General features: G+C 35.9%; 1 protein-coding gene across 1 annotated transcript; it reads right to left on the bottom strand.

Moving 5' to 3' along the window:
* Positions 1 to 1,732: 1,732 nt before the first annotated feature.
* cfap91 (cilia and flagella associated protein 91) lies at positions 1,733 to 20,587 on the bottom strand. The gene is made up of 18 exons (XM_053496996.1): positions 20,500 to 20,587; positions 18,890 to 18,966; positions 17,831 to 17,985; positions 17,449 to 17,526; positions 15,796 to 15,852; positions 15,514 to 15,698; positions 13,786 to 13,963; positions 13,496 to 13,653; positions 12,743 to 12,925; positions 10,327 to 10,457; positions 8,377 to 8,490; positions 8,150 to 8,221; positions 7,757 to 7,903; positions 6,827 to 7,048; positions 5,912 to 6,060; positions 4,823 to 4,914; positions 2,401 to 2,620; positions 1,733 to 1,817 (listed from the first exon to the last, which is right to left on the bottom strand). Exons 1-17 carry the CDS (start codon positions 20,585 to 20,587, stop codon positions 2,427 to 2,429), a joined length of 2,280 nt encoding a protein of 759 aa, XP_053352971.1. The 3' UTR covers positions 1,733 to 1,817; positions 2,401 to 2,426.
* Between the last annotated feature and the right edge of the window lie 1,539 nt (positions 20,588 to 22,126).

Here is a 22,126-nt window from a genome sequence, read left to right on the forward strand (position 1 = left end):
AATGTAAATATAAACTAATGAAAAAAAATCAGTGTTGCTTTTTAATTAATAACTATTGTAATTATTGGCACATTACTATTGTATAAGAGGAATAAAACACCCCAGGACATGGTGTTGCAGAAAAAAACAGCGTGGTATATGTAACCGCCCCACCACATATGTAACCACTTATTTAGGAAGCTATGTGGCAGTGAGGCCCTACAGTATAATGTAGCACAGTGTCCAAGGCTGATCTTACCCACATGCTTTTTCTTACAATTTCAGATCTAAAAATGACACGAGCAGATGCATCAAGAGATTAATTAGGTGTCTGTCTTTTACAAGAAAGCTACATAGTTTCATGCATAATGAGCAGAGAATATGTCCAGGACAATGAGCACTATGTGTGTATCATTCATGCCTAAACCCGACTGCTTATGCACAAATGTATCGAGGTGTTGGTCAAAATAAAGGCAGCATGAAAACATGTTTGTGAGGTTTAAAGAAACATATTATACTCTTTTAAACAGGTTAATATACAGTATTGTTCAAAAGTCTTGATCCACCCTTCACTTCTTCATATTTAGGTTTTATTGAGTCATACTTCCTGGTATTTTTAATGTAGTGTTGAGGAATAGTTCTCCAGCTTCCTGAAGTTCCTTTCATTTTTGGTAAGATCATGTCTCTCATTTTCCGTCCAGCCCCCGCAGTTTCCGAGGAATGTTTTTTTTTATTTTTGCTGAGTATCAGCACGGCTGTGATGTGGTCATAGGAACGTGCTGAGGATATCACAGCTGTGCTGATATTCTGTACAAGACAGCGAGTGTGATTTTGATAAAGTGCCAAAGTGTGTGTTTTTCATCATCATATCATCACAATGTTGCTGGGGCTAAAAGTACATCAGTGCCACTGCAAGGTTAACAATTAAAATAAACAGATGATCAGTCCAATTGGTCAGAACCTGAAAATTATAAACAGAAGAGGATGATTAATGCAATCAATTCCTGGATATCTGAATTGCTACAAGAGTACAAACAATATATACTCTTCACTGTTCTCATCTTCTATATCGCTTTATCCTGTATACATGGTCGCAGAGGGGCTGGAGCCTATCCCAGGAGACTTAGGGCATGAGGTGGGGTACACCTTGGACAGGGTGCCAATCCATCGCGGGTCACGCACACATACACACACTCATATGCTCATTCACAAACAATGGGAAATTTGGCAACGTCACTACTTCTTCTAAGTAGTAGGAGTGTGTCTGTTGTCGTTAAACGGTCAGTCTTCTTACTTTACACTAATCTTTACACTATGCAAAGTCTTTGATAAAGCATGAACAATCTCAACATAAAGGCCTGGGTTCAATTCCCAGCCGATGCCCAAACCCCACCAACTGAATGCAGTGCCAGTCCCATGCCCGAATAAAATGGAAGGGTTGCGTCAGGAAGTGTATTCGGTGTAAAACCTGTGCCAAGTTGTTATGTGGATCAGTTGGTCCGCTGTGGCGACCCCTCAATGGGATCGGATGAAAGACTAACAACAACAACCTCCTGTAAAAATCACCACCAATCCTTTACCAAAGGAGGGATGTTTTCTGAAGAGGCACTCTGAGGAACGCTGTTTGTCTCTAGCCTTTTGTTTGGTTGTCATGCACACTGATGAAGCAGACTCTGAAACTTAATACAAAATCAACCCATACGCAAATTTTTAATCATGAAGTTAGACATGAGGCATTAGGAAGTGAGGCAGGAAGTCAATCAGTGAGGCAGGAAGCAGGGAGTCCACACTGCATATCTCATGATATGAATCGTATTTCATGATTCTCCATAAGTCACCTGTGCATAAATAAATAAAGGTCAGTAAACACAACAATAATAATTACTACTGTATTATCTGATATACACTAAAACAAACTATTAATTATAATAAAGATAATGATAATAAAATGAGACCATACAGTATCTGGCCAAAAGTTTGTGGACACCAGGACCATCACACCGACAAATACACGGTGGGTGAAAATTAACTAAGCAAAATTTAATGGCTAGAGAACTTGTAGCATCACTGAAGTCATGATGAGAACAGTCTCTCATAAGTAAACTACTTTTTTCATCCACCCTATAGTTCTTGCCAATGTCTTTACCACTGCCATTATACTGGGGCATTAGTTTCCTTAACTGCAATTAAGAGGCCCAAACCTGTTGCATCATGACTTGAGCATGAAGCCAGCTCCATGAAGGCATGGTTTGCCAAGGTTGCAATGATAACTTTTGTAATGCATATTGTAAGTTGCACTCTGGTGGAGAGCCATCCCAAAAGAGTGCAACATACAATAACTAAAAAACAGGACCATATTACAGTATCTAAAAGCAAATATGGGTAAAATGTTCAGCTGACCATGAATCTTTAGCCATATACCTTAGTAAAGTCCTTACTAATATCCCCTAATCAGCGTGATCATTCTCCTCATTTTGACTGATGTTGTGTGAAGCTTCCTCGACCTGCTTGACTATCTGAGAAACGAACAAGGTGGAGGCTCTGGTCGAAGGAGAGAGAGGCCGAGGGGTTGTGGAGGAGCTGTCGGGGCCGTGGATAAGGGTATTTGCTGCATGCAAGTGCCTCCTTTGACTCTGCCTCACTGAAAGAATAGAGGAGGTGCTTATGAAAAAAACAGAGAAAAATGCATATATCTACTGTAGGCTGATGTCTGGAGGAGAGATTCAAGACAATTTATTTAGAAAGGAACTTTGGCTCGCACTACAGTGTTGCTCTACTGAGTGTGAAGTGGATAAGAGGGAAATTAGCATTTGCAAGTCAAAGGCCATGGTTCTCTTCGGGAAAAGAGTGAGATGGTTCCTTCAGGTTGAATTAGAGATCTTCCTGGAGGTAAAGGAGTTATAAATAAAAAACAAAATAAGAAAACTAATCACTTTAACTACAGCATGGTAATTGTTGTAAAACAGTAGTGGAGAACCAGGAGCTCAGTTTGTAGACAAGGATATCTGTTTACTGCTCAGTCTACTGTACATCCCTGTCCATACCTACTTTATGGTCTCAGGCTGTAGGTAGTGATTACGAAAAATAAGGCCATAAGGACAATAGGGCTGTGATATGAGGTTAACCTCAGACTAGAGTCTAATACTGATATTTAAGAGAAGTCACTTGAGATGGTTTTTTGCACATTATAATAACATTCTCTGAGAGATATAAATTTGCCGGAAATATTAAATTTAATTGTTGGCTTGGGAGCATCGGGGGATCTTACGGAAAAGTTCAATGTTGAGGCTGAGGAAAGAGAAAACTGTAAAGACCGTCTTATTCTTCAACAAAGAAGAAAAGAAGAATGAATGAATAAATAAATCTTGCTGGCTGTCTAGTTTACACTGCTTCTGAACAGTGCTGTGTAGTTTACCCAATTCCCAGTGTATTATTCTGTAATTGTGTCTGTGTATGTTTTTTTAGACACTATTGCACTTGATGTAATCACATGTTCAGTGTTACTATGTTTTTGTTGCACGTTGCCTTCAAGGCGATGTTTTTTTCTCTTCTATTGTACATACTGCATGTTAAATTCGTATTTTTTTGCTGAATGCCATTAGGTAATAAAATAATTAACCTCCTTTTAAAATAACAGATTCGAGTTTTGCCAAAAATTTTAAATAAAAATAATGAGTCATAACTTCTGTCGGGTTGGAAAAGCTGCAAGGGCTAGGATTGAGGAGCCATTCACAATCTGATTTTCAGTGGCTACAATAAATCACATTTTCCATGAAATCAGAATGCTAAGACACAAAAAAAGATTTATGCACAATTTACTTTATACTTAAAATTGTAACTAACTTCAGTATACACTGTGAAAGTCTGTAATTTGAGGGAAGTACTAATTTGCCTGGCAACATAATTCATGCCTGGGAATGACTATTAGGCAGCAAGCTGTTACGACTAAATGGAACATAAATTGTGACCTTTTGGTCACTCCAGGTCATAAAAAAACACTTTAAAGTTCATGTTAATAATAGACATTATATTATATTATGTACTGACAACATTCAGGTCACTAGACAAACACTCAACCGCTGAACTAAACTGACGCAGCTGGACTACTCCTGTTCTTGGTTTAAATTTTTTTTTATGTTTACATGGACAATATTACTTCAACCTATATAAAACCATTACAATTAGAGAACTTACAATGATCTTAGAACATGTGTTTATATTCTCGAAGCAAAGGGACATTGCCGATCATTTTCACATGCTCATTTTACTAATTTTCTTTTAATTCTATCTATTAATTTTTAAGTTGTATATGGAAATACTAAATGATTTTGTACATAATTATGCAGACATGATAAACATATAAAACAAATTTAATACAGCATATAATATGGTGCCTTAGACTTTTGCACAGTACTGATATGATCCAGTAGGATCAAGTAAGATTGGAAAGATTACCACTACCTACTACCTGATCCTAAACTTTTGAATGGTAGTGTGTGTGTGTGTGTGTGTGTGTACTGTAAACAGGACACATAAAAGGATTATAAATTTAACAGATCATTTAGTAACTATTTACATGAATGATAATAGCCTCCAGACTTATTAACCAAATAGGCTTACAAAAGATTTGCATTAAGTTCAGACTCATTCAAAGTCAGTTTCACGGATAATCCCCGTGCACTTTTTCCAACATGTTAACGTTTTCCAAAATGCCAATGACTGAACCGGTTTTAGCCGCACATTTTTTTACTAATTTTTTTTTTTTATCATGTTTTATCTATTTGAACATTGCTGTTTCAATTGAATTCAGATAAAATTCTTTGCATTGGAAAAAATAACCCACCTCTATCACGGGCAATGTTCTTGTGTATGTCAGGAATGAGGAAGCTGTAGACAAGCTGAGCTACAATCTCCTCTGACTGCTCAAAGTTCCTCCTGAACAGACACAAAAAGAATCATCTACATCAAAAACATCTACACTGCCTAATATAAAGAAATCTGTTACAAAAATAGATGCAAGTATATCTCAGCAATAATACTCATAGAATAAAGTATAAAAACGACTTAAAATGCTCAAATAAGACACACAGGCATGGTCAAAAGTATTAAGACAACATATCTATGTTTTAGGGTTCGCTCTGTGCACAAACAGGTGATGTCACTTATTAGTTCTAGCCTATCTGTCTGATGAATTGTGCTAATTAACTCAAATAGCAATGAATAACTGGCTTTTGTGATGATGGTATTCAGCTTCCGAGCCATGCCCTGCATCAACTCTACGTAGAACTTAATCCTACAGAAAACTGTTGGATGATAATGAAGAAGGTAGTAGCAATCAAGAAAAAGTCTTCTGTATATGATCTCCAGGAAGCAATCAAACAGACATTTTCTTTCCAAGAAAATGTTTTTCTAAACCACTTTTTATGTCACACAATTCCAGCTTAGTATCTGTGGCCTGAACCACTTGCATAAAGCTGGTTGCCTATAAAGTCACTAAAGTCATTATGTTCAATAACATGCCATTTAGCACTCAAGGCTATATATATATATATATATACAAAACCCAATGATGATTTTCATCCTGTCAAAGCCATTGCAAGAGATAAATGCATTGAGTGCTTTATGTTTTATAGCCGCTATCTTCTACCCACACTGTATTGCTGTCACTATGACCCTCAACACACTCATGGATATGAAACATAATGGGTTCCTGATTCTCTGAAAACCACTCTAAAATAAATAACATTATTCTCGCAATTACCATCTAAAATAGCAGGGTTTCTCCAACATATTCCCATCACAACATGTTCCCTTTCCCACAGTGTTTGTAACAACACTAATTCTACATGTTAAACTCTTGGTGTACATGGAGCAAGGCCTGACCTGAAGCTTAGCATTAAGGAATCAGTAGTGTGACTGTTCTGTTGCTTACATTTCCTCCATGGCGTAGGTGATGTTGTTGAGCTCCTCTGCCATGTGGTGGATTTCTTCTCTGGCCTGAGCCTCGGCTGTTTGATCGACGCTGTTCAGGATCACATCCTCCAGGTATAGATCCACTGTGGCCTGGTGCACCTTGATCACCTGAAAGCATACAGTAGAATAAGTAGAATATACAGTATTTATACTTATATCTTTTATTATTATTATTTTTTTTGGAAGAAAAACAGATTAACGTTTTGGTACGTTTTGAGGTACGTTTTGGATCTTGTTCTGTTCTAAAAGCTAATCTCATTTCAGACGCAGTTTCTTGACTGACTGCGCCACATTTACTTTCAGAATTGCCTGGTATTTACTGAATCCATCCTTCCATCTATAAGTGCAGGGTTTCCTGTGTCACCAGCTGCCACACAACCACAAAGCATAATAGATCCACAGCCCTTCTTAACAGTTGGCATCAATCGTACATTTGGTAAGAAAAAACAAATAATTAGATTTTTGCTGTAGTTGTCTCCATGGCACTTGTACCCAAAGTGCTACCAGATAATCTGGATATTGTTGGATACCGAGGTTACATTTATTGATGGGATTACAGGGAAGGATTTTTGATGACTTTTTTGAAAGTCATCATTGGATGAAATTCCAATTTTATTTGTCACATACGCAGTCATATACAGTACTATATGCAGTCAAATGTTTTCCACATGAGTACGGTATATTTTTCTATGTTTAATTAAGTGATCAAGTCAATCAAATAAAAAGTAGATGTGGATTAACATTTGTAGAAAGTGGTATATTTTAACTCTTTAATCATAAAATTAGGTGATTTTGCAAGGTCACAAAGCCTTTATAAGGAGAGATGAAGATACCAGAGTGCAGAGGTGTAATTAGGTAAAGGAAGTGCGTTCACCTGTCTGAAGATCTCGTCTTCCTCTCTCCGTCTCTGCTCTTCCATCTGTCTCTTCCCACTCTCTTCAGCCTCGCGAAGGCGGCGGTCTCTTTCTGCCAGCAGCATGAAAGCATGGATCCTTTTTTCCTCCTGTAGGCGAATCAGCTCCTTCGCCAGGAAGTCCAGCATGTCGCCGATCACCTCCCCTGAAAGGCCGTCCACAAAGCTCTGTATCTGAGATGTCTGAGAGAAGAAAAAGAGGGGGATAATATGTTATCTAACACTTCATTTAAATGGGCCTGGCGTAGCACATGAAGTATTAAAAAGCTGATGAAAAAAAAGAATATAAAAAAAGCATATAATTATATAAATATGTTGGAGACATAATATTTATGCATATGTGCTGTAAGCTTTTAATCAATACATTGAAACTGTATAGATAAAGCCTAGATAAAGGGATGGTCAAAAGTGGTTTGTGTTATTTATCTGGATTCAAGCTAAGATTCCACAAATCACACATTATATGTATATAGTCACAAATAAATATCTGATAAAGATAATTTATATAAATGTTATATATAATTATATATATATATATATATATATATATATATATATATATATATATATATATTTTTTCTTAACCTTTTATAATTATTTTATGCAGACCAAACATTGGATTTGAAAAAATGTTAAATAAATAGGTAGTTAAGTCAATAAGTAATTAAGTAAATAATAAAAAAAAAAATATATATATATATATGTTTAATTTTCTTTAACCATAATATCCTTGTACAGAATTTCAAGCGGGAATGCTTTACACCAGAAGGAACTGGAGCAGAGGTCAGTTATGTAAATCAGTGCATGTCCTTTCCTGTGCTGCAGTCACGCACGTCACGGAGCATGGCTCATAGTGAAAGTGTTGAATGAGCCGGCTGTTTCTCTGCTTACCCTGCTCTCACGAATCTCTGCCTGCCTCTGCAGGGCCTGTGTGACCTGTTTATCTGCTCTCTGCAGTTCTTGCTCCTCCTGCTGCAGGCTGTGGGTGGTACGCAGCTCCCGGATCAGGTCCCGTTGCTTCTCCATGCCCTCTAACATCTGGAAGGCACCAGAACAGTGAAAACATCATTGAACAGCAGGACAGATTGAGACCTGACACACAGGTGACCCAGCTGTCACATTCACATCCACATATTACCCAATGCATAATGCACTGTAGGAAATCTAATCTGGATGTTAGTTCAGTTGATCATGTCCAAAATAATAATAATTCATGACTCCGTGGAAATGTAGCATGCAGTTTTGTTCAGTGAAGATGTCTTTCATGTATTCTTCTCTGTGTACCTGGTTCTGGATGGATCTGCCTCTAAACAACTTCTGCAGAAAAATGACGGCGAGCTCCTTTTCCTCCTCTCCCTGCAAAATATATATTTCCCATGTGCTGTTATGTTGTCTATGGCAAAATATTTATTTATATACAAAAAGCTTTTTTTTTGTTTGCACCCAGCTTGTTTTTGCGTGAGCTGTGATTTACAGCACTAAACAAGGAGCTAGGGCTATGAGAAGATTACCTCAGGCGGCACATCCACAGTAGGTGTTGGGGGACGAGGCACTGGTTTCTCCACCCTAGAAAGGAAGCGTAGAGGTTTCTTTTCTTCCACTTGGACCTTCTTGTCTTTCAATGCCTGCAGCAGATGTACAGAATAGCATTACTGTCTGGACTGTGTGAGGAACAGACCATCTGTGCAGTTCATAAAAACAGTATAGTGAAGGGGAGCGGGGGGGCATAGATCATGCATGCATCAAAATATTTAGGCAAAAAAAAGGAGTAAAGAGTAAATGTTATAAGTATGAACAAGAGCAAATATTTTTAAATAATAAAATAATATTTAAAAAATAAGAATTTTTATTAGTTTATTTTTAGAATATGAGTTTTGAATGGAAACATGAATCAATATCTGTAAGTTCCTCGGATGTAAGCATGACTAATGATACAAAAAAATGAATCAAGTGTAAATATAGCATTTATGTTAGTTTAACACATACACTATAATAAATGAGGCTATTCTAACCTATATAACGGCTCTAATCTGGGGTGCTGTTTGTTAATTGGTGATTTCTGAAGCTGGTGACTCTAAATGAACTTCTCACCAGCAAAGGTAAGTTTTGGTCTTGCTTTCCTGGGAAGGTCTTCATGAGAGCCAGTTTCATCATGGAGCTCGATGGGTTTTGTCAATGAACTTGAAAATTGTAGGGACAGTAGCACTCAACTCCCTTTCCACACTACAGTCCAATGGCAGACGCAGGGCTGTCCAATCTTATCCATAAAGGGTTCGTATGGTTGCAGGCTTTCATTCCACACAAGCAGAAGCCACACCACATTCCACATTTTTAATTAGCCGTTCTTGGCTTTCAACAGACTATCAGGTGTGACATTTGCTTGGCTGGAATGAAAGCCTGCACCGACACTGGTCCTTTCTAGATAAGATTGGTCACCCCTGGCATATCATCTAACTTATACATATAGATATAGTGCTACAATGTGTAGTGTGGGGTCACTGCAGATAGAGAAATATTATTAATAGTTTTTTTCTACATAAATTAACCTAATGGCTGCTTGTTAAATGCTAAACTGAACCAACTTAATTGAAATGTTAAATGAATTAAACATTTGTTTTGTTTTTCTTAAATATGTAAATAAAAGTATAAACATTCAATTTTAATAACAATACAGCAATAAAGTGTGTGTGTGTGTGAAGCTACAAAAAAACATTAAATATAAAACATTAAATTAAATTAAAGTAAATTAAAATAAAATATTATATTTACTAATAATGAATAATAACAAAGTATAATCTGGCTATTAGAAACTGTCTACTGATCACTCTTTGTACCATTTGTACCAACATGGATAACCCCTTTGCTACTAACACACACATCAGTACCGGTCCATTTCATACATCATGTTTCTGTCATACCCACTCAACATATTTTACACTTCAACATTCATACACTTAAACCTCAGAGTTTATCATTTCTTTCTGTACAGTCTGTAAATCCTGCATCTACTCTTCTATTTGAAATATATTTTATTTTTTGTAACTTTTATAAATATTGTAAAATGTCAACCTATATATTTTTATTTTACTTACATGAAAAAAAATATAAACTTTTTTTTTGCTTATATTTTTTATTTAATTGTTCTATAATTTATTTTAATCGTAGAGAAATCATTTTAGGCCACTGGTGGTTTGTATAAGCATTTTACTTCATATTATACTTACTTCATATTATGTTGTATATGTGACAAATAAAATGTAAATTTCATAATTATAATAATAAATATTATTATTATTCGTAGTAGTAGTATTATTATTAAAATTTGTATTGGAGTCTTCAGTGAAAGTCACCTTGGAACACTTAATCATTAATATTAATTAATTAGACTGAGAATTAGAGAGAATACAGTATCTGAAAATAATTTAATCCAATATAAAGAACCTGGGTAAGTGATTTCTTACCTGATGAGTCTTCATTAATTCAATTTCCCGGCGGTCTGAGCGACTGATGAAACCTTTCTTTTTTTGCCTTGGGGCTTTTATTTGTGGCTCCAGGACCGAAGATGGAAGAGCAGCCTCCAGCTCCAGTAGACCTTACACACACATGGGTAGAAAAAGAGGTACATTTACTGTACAGATGCTTAGAATAGTATCTTTGTAATGATATACAGTAGTCCTAAACATTTCATAGACCTATTCACCTATTTACTTCATTACATTCAATTATCCTAATGAATTCTTGTCTACATTTTTTTTGTCTTCCGGTCTGTTGCATTATTGTGTATTTTACATTGAGCTAGTTTGAATTTATAGGCATTGTGCATAGATCAAAATTAGTTTACTGAGAGTTGCTAAATAAATATAAAATGAATGAATGAATGAATCACACACATCAATCCGTGCAAAAATACAGAGTTAATCGCAACCACTACCTTATGCAAGCAAAAAAGTAAACACCAGCCATAACAGATGGTGTGCTGTGAATCCTTGGCATGAAGTGCACATTTAAATATTGACTGAGTGGAAATCAGAAAAACAACATGTGTATGAGAATTCTTAATGAAGAGAAAACAGATGGTTTAATAATATTGGGTATACAACTGTGTTGAGTTGTAATATACGTATAATTTGTAAATATAAATCCATAAGTTTAATTAAATCACTTTGGCACTGTAAGTTTTAAATTAAAACCACAAAATGGCAACTTGAAACTTTTTAAAGATTATATTTTTTAGGCCCTTTTTACCTGTTTCAATTTTCATCATAGACCTTTGAAATAGGATATGTAGCTTGACTACGACCGAGTACTAGGGCCAATATACATTTTTAAAAAAAGGTTTGGAAGAGAAGGCAGTTTAAAACTTCCTTTTTTTTTTTTAAGAAAAAAAAAACCCTCAAACATTTTGAGGATTTTTTTTTCTATCAAGGAAGGAAGGAACCCCATACACAATTTGCAAGGTTGGGCAGACGTCACTTAATTTGCATTATGAAGTGGACGACCTAATCAAACATTTCCCCTGGATTTAGCAACAGGGACATACTTGTTATTTTAGCCCAGAATCACCAGATGATCACAAGCATCCGGACTTTAAAAAGACATTGCTGTAAGACTCTATTTAGAGGAAAACACCATCCTGACTTGGATGAGGTAATTGCCTTTGTTTATCAGGAATTACAACGCCATGGACAGATGCAGGGTTATCTACAACAGAGTATTAGGGCCGATAGAAATCAGCCACAACCTTGGGGTCATTATTTGTTGTATAAGCTTTTATCCATTTAACAAAACAATTGAAACCATAGATACATCAATTTATCCCTGTACCATATGGCTTCAATTTGTCATAGGAATTCCTCCAATTCTGAATGTTGAGTTTTTTTCTCAAATTTTTCTTTTTTTTTCTCGAAACTTTTGAATTTTCCTTGAAAATTTCGACTTAAATCTTGAAAATACTGAAATACTTAAATATTATTATTTAATAGTTATGGATTTTATCCCCAAGGCTGTCAAATAAATGTTGAGGTCCATAAATTTACACAACCCTTATTTTGACAGTTCGATAGTTCATGACTGGAACTTCTTACATGTCTACCTGAGTCTTCAATAACTACCTGGACTCCATAGTAACAGCAATTAACATCAGCTATTATAGCTGAACTGCCTCCCACCCTACACACTGTATAAATGCAGATCATTTACTGCTTTCTGTTTCACCCAAATGAGGATGGGTTCCCTGTTGAGTCTGGTTCCTCTCAAGGTTTCTTCCTATTACCATCTCAGGGAGTTTTTCCTTGCCACTGTCGCCCTCGGCTTGCTCACCAGGGACAAACTGACCATTTTGATTCATACAAATTCACATTTCATACAAACTTAAATAATTCTTTTGACTGTGTAAAGCTGCTTTGCGGCAATGAAAATTGCTAAAAGCGCTATACAAATAAAATTGAATTGAATTGAATTGCATTTTCAAATTTCACCCTCAAATTCCACAACCCTCATTCTGTGCAAAAATACATTCCGAAGTTCAGCTGAGACTCATATGAAGCTTCCCACTGAGCTGAATTGAGTTGGTATCTTTTAAAGATACTGTATGAGCAAGATAAAGTGTATTTAGTACAAATGTGGTTTCAGTTCAGCTCCAGTTAGCCATACATAATCGTGTTGTGGGCATGCACTATTATCAGCATTATTATGTATGCACGATTCCACTATACATAGCAGTTAGTTGGATGTGAAGAAAACATGCAACATAGCATGTTTGAGGAATTTTTAACAATTCAAATCCATTGCCATCTTTTATAATTAATCTCTTGAAATGCACAGAGAATTGAGTGATTATCGACCATAACCGATGATGGTCCTATCAATATTAGACACCTTGGTAGTTATCGAGGAAATGGCTCTTGATGACGCTGCTCTGTGACTGTCGATCAGGGAAGACTCCGTGCCGGGAGAGTGGCGCGTAAGTCTGGGAGCTTTTATCCACAAACTCGTTGACAATATCTCGCCTAATCAGCTTCCCTTCCACGGCCTTCCTATTGGCCACGAGTTTTCGCAAAGCTGTAAGACAGAACAATTAAAAGATTAATAACATAATACAAATTTCTACTTTTTCTTGCATTTACCATTGATATTAATTTCTGACATTATTTCCAGCAATAATTAAACTACTTATTTGTGTGAGCTACAGGTAACCAACATATATTTATTTATTGTGGCAAACTCTATTGTATGTGATTTGGTCTAAGACTGTAATAAAACTGAATGATGGCAATTTCAGCTTTATAAATGGAACATTCAAGCTCATATAAACCCTTTAATTTGTGTCACTTACTGTAGCATCACTAAGACATATGACCATTCAAAGCCACATACAGTATTTAGATTTTACAGATGCGCTTCATCTGAGTGCATGGAATGGCACACAACGTTCCGTTCACTAATTGTTCATGTGAAAGACTGCAGTGGGCTCTGAGCCACTAAAGTGGAAGGTGTTCAATGTACTGTAGACTTGCAAGTGTGTTTTCCCTCAAGCTGACAGATGCATGGTATTGTGGAACAAACTAAAGTAAATGTTCATTTCCTCAGTAAAGCTATGAAACTCTTGAGATATAAGTGTGTAGAACTTACACAGCATGTAGTTTTTGCGTATTCTCTGGAGTCGTTCTTCTTTCTCTTTTTGCATATTGGAAAAACGTTCATCCAACTGCTGTACTTTGACCTTGTTCTGTTGTGACTCTCTCTCCTGTAAAAACTGTGACAGAAGAGCCAAACGAGCCTCTTGCAGCCTGCAGCACACAAAGTCAAACACATATAGACCTACGTGTATCCATGCATTTTCCGGTCACATACATTACAATTACAGTAAGACTAAGACGTATAATATAAGGAGTAACATAGGGTTATTAGCAATCTCTCACTTCTCAATCTCCTGCTCCCTGAAAGCCCACTCCTTCCTCTCCATCTCCTCCATCATCCTCTTCCTCTTGTCCAGCTGAATAGGATCACTCAGAGGTGGTAGTGAGGCCTCCCAGGCTCTCTTCTTCCTTGCTCTTTCAATCATCTCCACTTCATCCAGGCCAGCAGGAAGCCCGTGACCTGAAAATACAAGTTTTTTTGTCATTTCTCAGGAATCTAACAGCCCAAGCTCTACAAACTCATTCTCTGAAGAATATTTTGGCCCCAAACTGCACTGAACTAGAATTTTATTAGTAAAGTCTCTTGTCTGGTTTAACCCTCCAAAGGTGCATGGCTTTGAATAACCTTACTGAATTGGTGTTCTACACAATTTGATACAGCTTCATACGCATTTTTCAGTTGCTTATAAACATACAAATGGCTGAAGTCTGATTACTTTAGCACAAACTGGGCTACAATAATATGTGAGCAGCATGTATGTACGAGTTTGTCTTTTGGAGAAAATAACAGTTATGCATGATTCTTAAAAAACAAAACAAAAAAAAGTCACTGAAATCAATTTGTGAAATTTTCAATTTTTATTTGTAAAATTCAGCAAATATAAAATGGCTGTGCATTTGTAGAAAACTGTACTTTTTATTGTTCCAGCGTTTTTATTTATTATTTTTCCGCAAAGATTTTTTTTACAAAATTTTATAAAGAAAATAAAAAAATTGTGTTGGTTTACAGTATATTGCTTTATGCCACACTAATTACAGCCTACTACAGCCATGGTTTTGCCTAATACTATACTTAACCAGATGCTTGGTTTACTGATGTGTTATATTTTCAACATGCGAAAACTATTCAGAAATATATATAAAATAAATAGTATAATGTTCGATTATGTTATTATTATAATTACATATAATAACTTTTATAAATTTTTACATTTTTAGCCTTAATTTCTAGAAAGAATAAAAAATAATTTGCAATAGAAGAATTTTTTTTTTTAATAGCAATACACAATATTGTGCAAAAATATTGAGCCGCCCCTTTTTTTCATCATATTAAAATAAATTAAATTTATGTAGATTAAATTATATAAATGGAAACACATGTTTTACTGTGACAGGCTGCAAAATGCCTATAGATATACTTTAAAAATTGCTTATGTAACAGCCTCAGCAGCAACCTCATTTCCTCTCTCGTCTGTTCCACCCACTCAGCATTAGCATCACCAGTATACTAATCACTGTCCTGATCATCTGTCATCATCTGCACCTGATTTTTACTGGTTCGTGCCTTAAGTTAGATGCTTGAATGGTTCGGTCACTGTGTGGCCTAACAAACAAAAAAAATATCCCTCTGTAACTGGTCAGGTAAAGGGACTGGACTAAAAATGAGAGCCAAAAACTTGAGGCAAAAAGTTATTTAGGAAGCCTGGAGAAATACTGCTCGAGAGACCATTAAAATACAAGAACATCAGTCTCTTTAAAGCAAAATATGAGGATAAGGGACTTTTGCACAGTACTGTATGTCTATAAATAGGTGTAATAATCCTATATTAGTTTTATTGCAATCTTATAATAAGCAATAGTGCATAGATTTGTCATCTACTGGTGTCATTTATGTATTGCAGGACTCCAAACAAGCCACAACATTAACTGTGTACATGCACATATGCACAAGTGTGCGCTCCTATTACTTAACATACTGTATAACACTAGACCTGTTTATGTTTTGCATACCCCAAGAGAATGAGGCCAGAGTGAGGATTTCTGGGATCGCTACTCCTGGACATAGTGTGTATTCAGGACTGTAAGGATCGGTCTGAGTCTCGCTGTCACGGTAATCTGTCTGAACCCCCACTGTGCGCTGAAAAGAGCTTCCCATCAACTCTGAGCCTTCCTGTTGAGTGGTGTGGGGGTCACCTCTGTGATCAGACACACAGATTTTTCATTCAGTACAAATTAATGCACTTACATACACAGACGTATACTGTGTCATTTGAGCTAAAATGCTCAACTTACTTGGGTAATGCAAAAATAACATCAGGTGGGATCTGTTGAGCAAAGGGGATGAGAGGCCTGATAGAAGGAATGTGAACAAAAAATGAACAGGAAAGTGGAAAAATGTTATTTGCATGCTTATAAAAGAAATACTACTTTTGCCATTTCAGAGAGCAATTACTGTAGCCTCACAAGTCAAGGCTGACTTTCCCAAATGTCCTTTATGTGTTTTTTTCTTAATCCAGTTCAATGTCAAGGAGCGTACAATAATTAAAAAATACTGTACTGTATATACTCAAATCACTCTTGCACACGAAGCATAATGAAGGATTTATATGCAAAAGATCTAATGCACAGTTCTTAAGGGATGCAATGGTGTTTGTTTCCAAAGATAATTTTTTTTTAAAACACTACAAGACAAAAGTTTGGACACACCACCTAATTTCATGGTCTTTACTGATTTTCTTTTTACTGATTGCTGTCATGGTCACGTCACATCAAGAGCGTGGTGAAAAAGGCCTGGCAGCAACTAAGACTTTAGACTGCCCTCTAAAATGCTAAGGAGCTTTTGCAGTACTCCTACACCATAAAGAGCATCCTGATGGGAAGCATCACAACCTGGTTTGGGAACAGCACCCTGCAGGACAGACGACCTCTACACAGGGTGGTACGGTCAGCTGAGCGCAGTCTCTGTGCAAAGCTCCCTGACCCACACTCGATCTAAAGCAAGCGGTGCTGGACCAAGGCCAGGAGGATTGTGAAGGACCTCAGCCACCCTAGCAATGGACTGTTCTCTCTGTTGCAGTCAGAAAGGCGATTCCGCTCCCTGAAGGCCGACACAGAGAGACTGAGGAGTAGCTTCTGCCCGCGGGCTATACGGTCTCCACATAGGAGTTAAGACTCTGATCTGCTTTCTCACACAATAACAATCTCACTACTCATCACGATGCACATTACGAATTACATATTAGCGCACAATTGCACATCATGGAACTTTAAACTTTGCACATTATTCTGCACATTATCTTGCTCATGACTGGAAATGTTTTCTATATCCCAATTCCATTTCAATTCTATAATTTGTAAAATTTTTACAGCTAAAAGTTTTTTAAAAATATATTTTTCTATATTTTTATGCAGTATATTGTATGTAAAATTGTCCTTTTGATTTGAATTTGATTTTATATGTTTACTTAATTACCCAATGCTATTAAATAGTTATTTAATAGTTCAATAATAATTCAATAGTTTTTTTTTTAAACAGTAGTTTATTAATTATAGCAAATCTCTAGAACTACATTACAGTTGTCTATTTTCGAATCTATGATGATGATTCAGTTAAAGTTGATCTCAGTCACCTTGATTGTTCTGACTAATGTGCACATAAAACCTTTTTTTTTATTTATTTAGAGTCACAGTTACTCTTATCTGCCAAATGCCTGAATGTATATGTCATGCTATGCAACTACTCAAAGTCAGAATTATGTCATGCAATGCAACACAGATCACATCTTTCAACAGTTTTGTAATACCAGTTTAGTCATAAACTCAGAGATCAGATTAAAATACTGTATTTGAATATTCCTCATTTACATGCAGTGTGGAAGTTTGATGTTTGATGGTTGGTAATACTGTACACACATTTGTAAGAGTGTATGCATATGTAAAATTTACCGCTTAAAAAACTTCCATCGGTCAGCTCCAGAGACGTCCTCGGGTTTGGGTTTGTGCAGCTGAACTCCTGGCAGCAGCCTGGCACAAAAACATACATGCACACACACACACTAAAGGGTTTTACCACATTTAAGAAAGAGGTAACATAAGGTTGGGTTTGAAGGATAAAGCATGGCGCTTGTTTACTTGTTTTTCTGAAAATGACATGGTTTGTACAGAACTGTGCTAAACCTGAAACTGTGTCTTCCTGTTTGATTATAGCAGAAAGTAAATACAGTGTCACTGGAAAGAGACGGGTACCGTATGTACAGTATGTGCAGTGTGTACACTTTCTTTCAGGATGCAGGTATAGTACAGTGTGTGTGTGTTAGTGTGTGTATACCCTAGTGTATGCAGTGTTTCTTTTCTCTGCTCAGCCAGTCCTCTCCAGCGCCGGTCGATGAAAGCAGGAACAGGATCGGCAGCACGCAGTCGGAGGGTTAACCGTGGGTGGTGTGGGAGATTACTGAACATGGACTTAAACTCAGGAATCTTCATCTTCAGTTAGACAGAACACACACACACACACACACAAACATCATTGAATTTATCATCTTCCATAGACAGTAGATCACTGAATACACTAATTACTGTAAAATCCACCTGAATCTTATGTATTGTTTGAGAACAGACTACAGAATAAGGTCAGCCCGGGACCCAACAAAGGATGCTTAAAAATCTTAAGACTTAAATTTTTTAAAGCATTAATGAAATCACACAGTACATTACTTTACATTGTTTTTATTCTGTTTAGTCAGACATTGTTTATTCATTTTCTTAAAGAGCAGCTCTGACGATAATAGTAGCTGCAAGTAATTTCCTTATTACTAAGGAATTCATTTCTTTTTATTTATTCAATACCCATAATATATTTTTAGGAACTCACATGATTAGATTTTTTCAGATGCGCCACATAAATGGATGTACATTAACAAGGTGCAATAATTAATGTGTTAAGGAGATATTATTCAGCCATAACATTAAAACCTTAAAACATTATTGTGTAGGTTCCTCTTGGGCCACCAGATTAGCTCTTGAGCATTGACTCCCAAGGCCTCTGAAGGTGTGTTGTGGTATCTTGCGCCAGGACAGTAGCAGCGGATAATTTAGGTGGTGTAAGTTACAAAGTGTGTCCTCCATGGACATGCACTGAATGTTCTGACACCTTCTTATCATAGCCAACACTGACATTTTTTCGCAATTATTTTTTCTTTTTAGCTTTGCTGTGGGATCGGACCAGTCGGGCTCGCCTTTGGTCCCCACAAGCATGGATGCGTCTTGAGTGCCTGTGATCCTGTCACCAGTTTACTGGTATAGAATTGATAATCAGTATTGATGTTATGTCATCTTAATGGTAAGGCTGATCGCTGTATGTTCTATAAGATTAAGCATCATCTCTCACCAGGCGGTCCACAGACCCCTGAGCCCTATAGCTTGCTCGGGCATGGTCCATCGCTCCTGATACGGTGAAAACTGGATCTAAAAAAATACATTAAAAAATAAATTACATTTACACATTTAAGCTTCCTTTACCAACGAAAACATTGTTAATTTCAGATCATTTGACAATGAACTGTATTCGCATTTTTTTTAACTGTTGAATGGAATTCACATAAACTGTTAATACTACTATTACTTCTAATAATAATAATAAGTTTTTAAAAAATGCATATATCTATATAAATAAAAGAAAGGTTTTGTCTGTACATTGATCAGAACTTTCAATGACATCTTTACATTTCATACACTGGAAGATCTGAAACAAAAATCTCTCCTGTCTGTTTGTCCAGATAGACTTTGACAGACTTTAAAGTTATGAGCAGTTTTGTGCCAGATTATAAAGCACAAGTTTTGACAGCGTACTGCTCATGCGTCAAACTGTGGGCGTGCCTTAAATCGACTGCTGGACAAAATTTAATAAATCTCTTGCATACTTATATATCTGCTTGCAGTTTACCTGCACCATAAGTGAAATCCAATAGCGTTGTTATGAACAGGTGTGTGCCAGATTTAATAATCTAATTAAAGAAATTACTAATAAGCTACTTGCTCAGTGAAAACAAACATCTGCACCAATAGATAATTATTAGAAAATTAAAACGGAATATTGTTACTGGGATTACTTAATATTTTCACAGCAGAAATAACAGTGCTGAAGTCGTATGAGTGAAATTTAATGCACTCGAGTTGAATTTGAATGCAATTTGTCATGTGTATTACTTTTTGATTACTGAACACGGAGTGTATTTGGCTCATGACGAAAGAGGTACAACTTAGAGTAAGCAAGCTGTAAGATACTCAACATTACAATATTTTATTTCTTTGTATTAATAAGTTAGACAGAGAGTTCTGCCGTACAGAAAGACAAACATGTACACGTGCTTAAAATAATAATATCACTGATTACATTAAAGCTGATCAGATTTAACCTTTTAACAGTTTCTACAAACTCTTTACCTGTGAATGACTAGTTAACACTAATTCTACGTCAACGCATTGTATAAAACTGGTATCATTATTTGAAACTTCTAAACATGTTAAAGAGAAATAATTATTAAGCAAAAATGTTTGCAATACAAAATCAAACTATGGGCTATTTCTTAGCAAATATGAATACAAAAAGAATTCAAATTCATAAATATATATATATATATATATATATATATATGATAGAAACATGACCAGTATATTATTTTCAAGCGTTTTAATTTTTTTTGTATTTATATTTCATAATGTAACTTTATTATATATATATATATATATATATATATATATATATATATATATATATATATATATATATATATAATAAAGTTACATTATGAAATATAAATACAAAAAAAATTAAAACGCTTGAAAATAATATACTGGTCATGTTTCTATCATATATATATATATATATATATATATTTCATGCAAACATTTAAAGTTAGACAATTTAATAATCTCTTGTGCGATAATATTATAAACAACAGTCTGAAAGGAAATAATTGAAAAACGAAACAAACTTACCATAAAGATAATCATACGCCCTCTGCGCCCTGAATCCTCTCTTTCCTTCATTTTTCTTCTGAAGTGTCTGTGTGATGGAAATACTCATTTTCGTATTATTATAATCTATAATTCTCTCACCTTTGCTACGTTTAAAACGCAATGCTATTCCTGGGTTAATCTACTAGCAGAAACCAGCTTGTCATGTCGCGAGGCCTGGTTTCCATGGAGACTGTAAACAACCTGCCAAACGTTAGTACGATTTTACCACCAGAGGGCGCAGTGGGGTTATATCACCTTACAGCCTGAAGCAATCTTTCTTGTTTCTTTTAATGAGTACCCGAGAAACAATTACATAGTAAAAGTATACATTTACTATTTACAACAATTTACATTTTATCTACATACATACAGGTATATCTCAAGAAATTGTAATATCGTCGAAAAGTTTATATATTTCAGTAATTCAAAAAAAAGAAACATGTATTATATACAGTAGATTCATTAATCATTGCACAGATTGATATATTTTAAGTGTTTCTGTCATTCAATTTTTGATAATTTAGGCTTACAGCTAATAAAATATTGTGAAAAATGTATTACTTTAATTAGCTAATTAACTCAAAACATACTATACACACTGATGATTAGCCATAACAGATAACGACTAATATTTAGTAGGTCCCACGACCTGTGTGTTCTGACAGTTTTCTATCACAACCAGCAATAAAATTCGAGCTACAGTAAATCTTCACCTGGATCAGACTACACAAGCCAGCCTTCACTTCCCATGTGCATCAGTGAGCCTTGACCCATGACCCTGTCACCAGTTCACCAGTTTTTCTCCCTTGCAACATCACAATCTTGTCCTTCTTACAATAGCTACATTTCTAATATCTTGTTACAATAGCATCTGGAAGTGGGTGAGATATACTGTATTAGGCTGCAAGTGAAAATTGGCAAGCTTAAGGATTTGAATGAGTTTGACATGAACCAAAGTCGTGTGATGGCTAGCTGACTGGGTCAGAGCAACTACAAAACTGCAGCTCTTGTGGGATATTCCTGGTCTACTGTGATCAAAACATACCAAAAGTAATCCAAAAAAAAAAGAAAACTGGTAAACTGGCGACAGGGTCATGGGTGACAAAGGCTCACTGGTGCACATGGCTGGCCTGTGTAGTCTGATCTAATAAAGGAGCTACTGTAATTTATGAGAAGGCTAATGCTGATTGTGATAGAAAGGTATCGGAACACACAATCCATCACTGTTATAAAGGGCAAAAAGGGGAACAATATTTACATTACTCCTAAGTCTTACCTCCTAATTTTCAAAATTAGTTTGTCAAACAAATATAGTTTTCATCAAGTAAAATCACTTTTGTTTAGAAACATGTGACCTTTTTGCCCTGTCCCTCACAAAGACCATTAGAGCACATTACTGTTTGGTGGCTGGTTCATGTGTGAAATAAGTGCTTATTCTCCCAGAACCACTCTTTCACAATCGCTTACAAGAAAATGCCTGTGCCATCAGGGAAGAAGAACTCCACTGACGTAATAACTTGGTGATTCAGTACATTCAGGTCATCAGCTGACATAATTTTATTGCTAAGCCTAGACGTTACAAACCGCAGCAATCTCAAATATTAAA

This window comes from Clarias gariepinus, chromosome 5 (assembly GCF_024256425.1).
Source record: "Clarias gariepinus isolate MV-2021 ecotype Netherlands chromosome 5, CGAR_prim_01v2, whole genome shotgun sequence".
Taxonomy (NCBI): Eukaryota; Metazoa; Chordata; class Actinopteri; order Siluriformes; family Clariidae; genus Clarias; species Clarias gariepinus.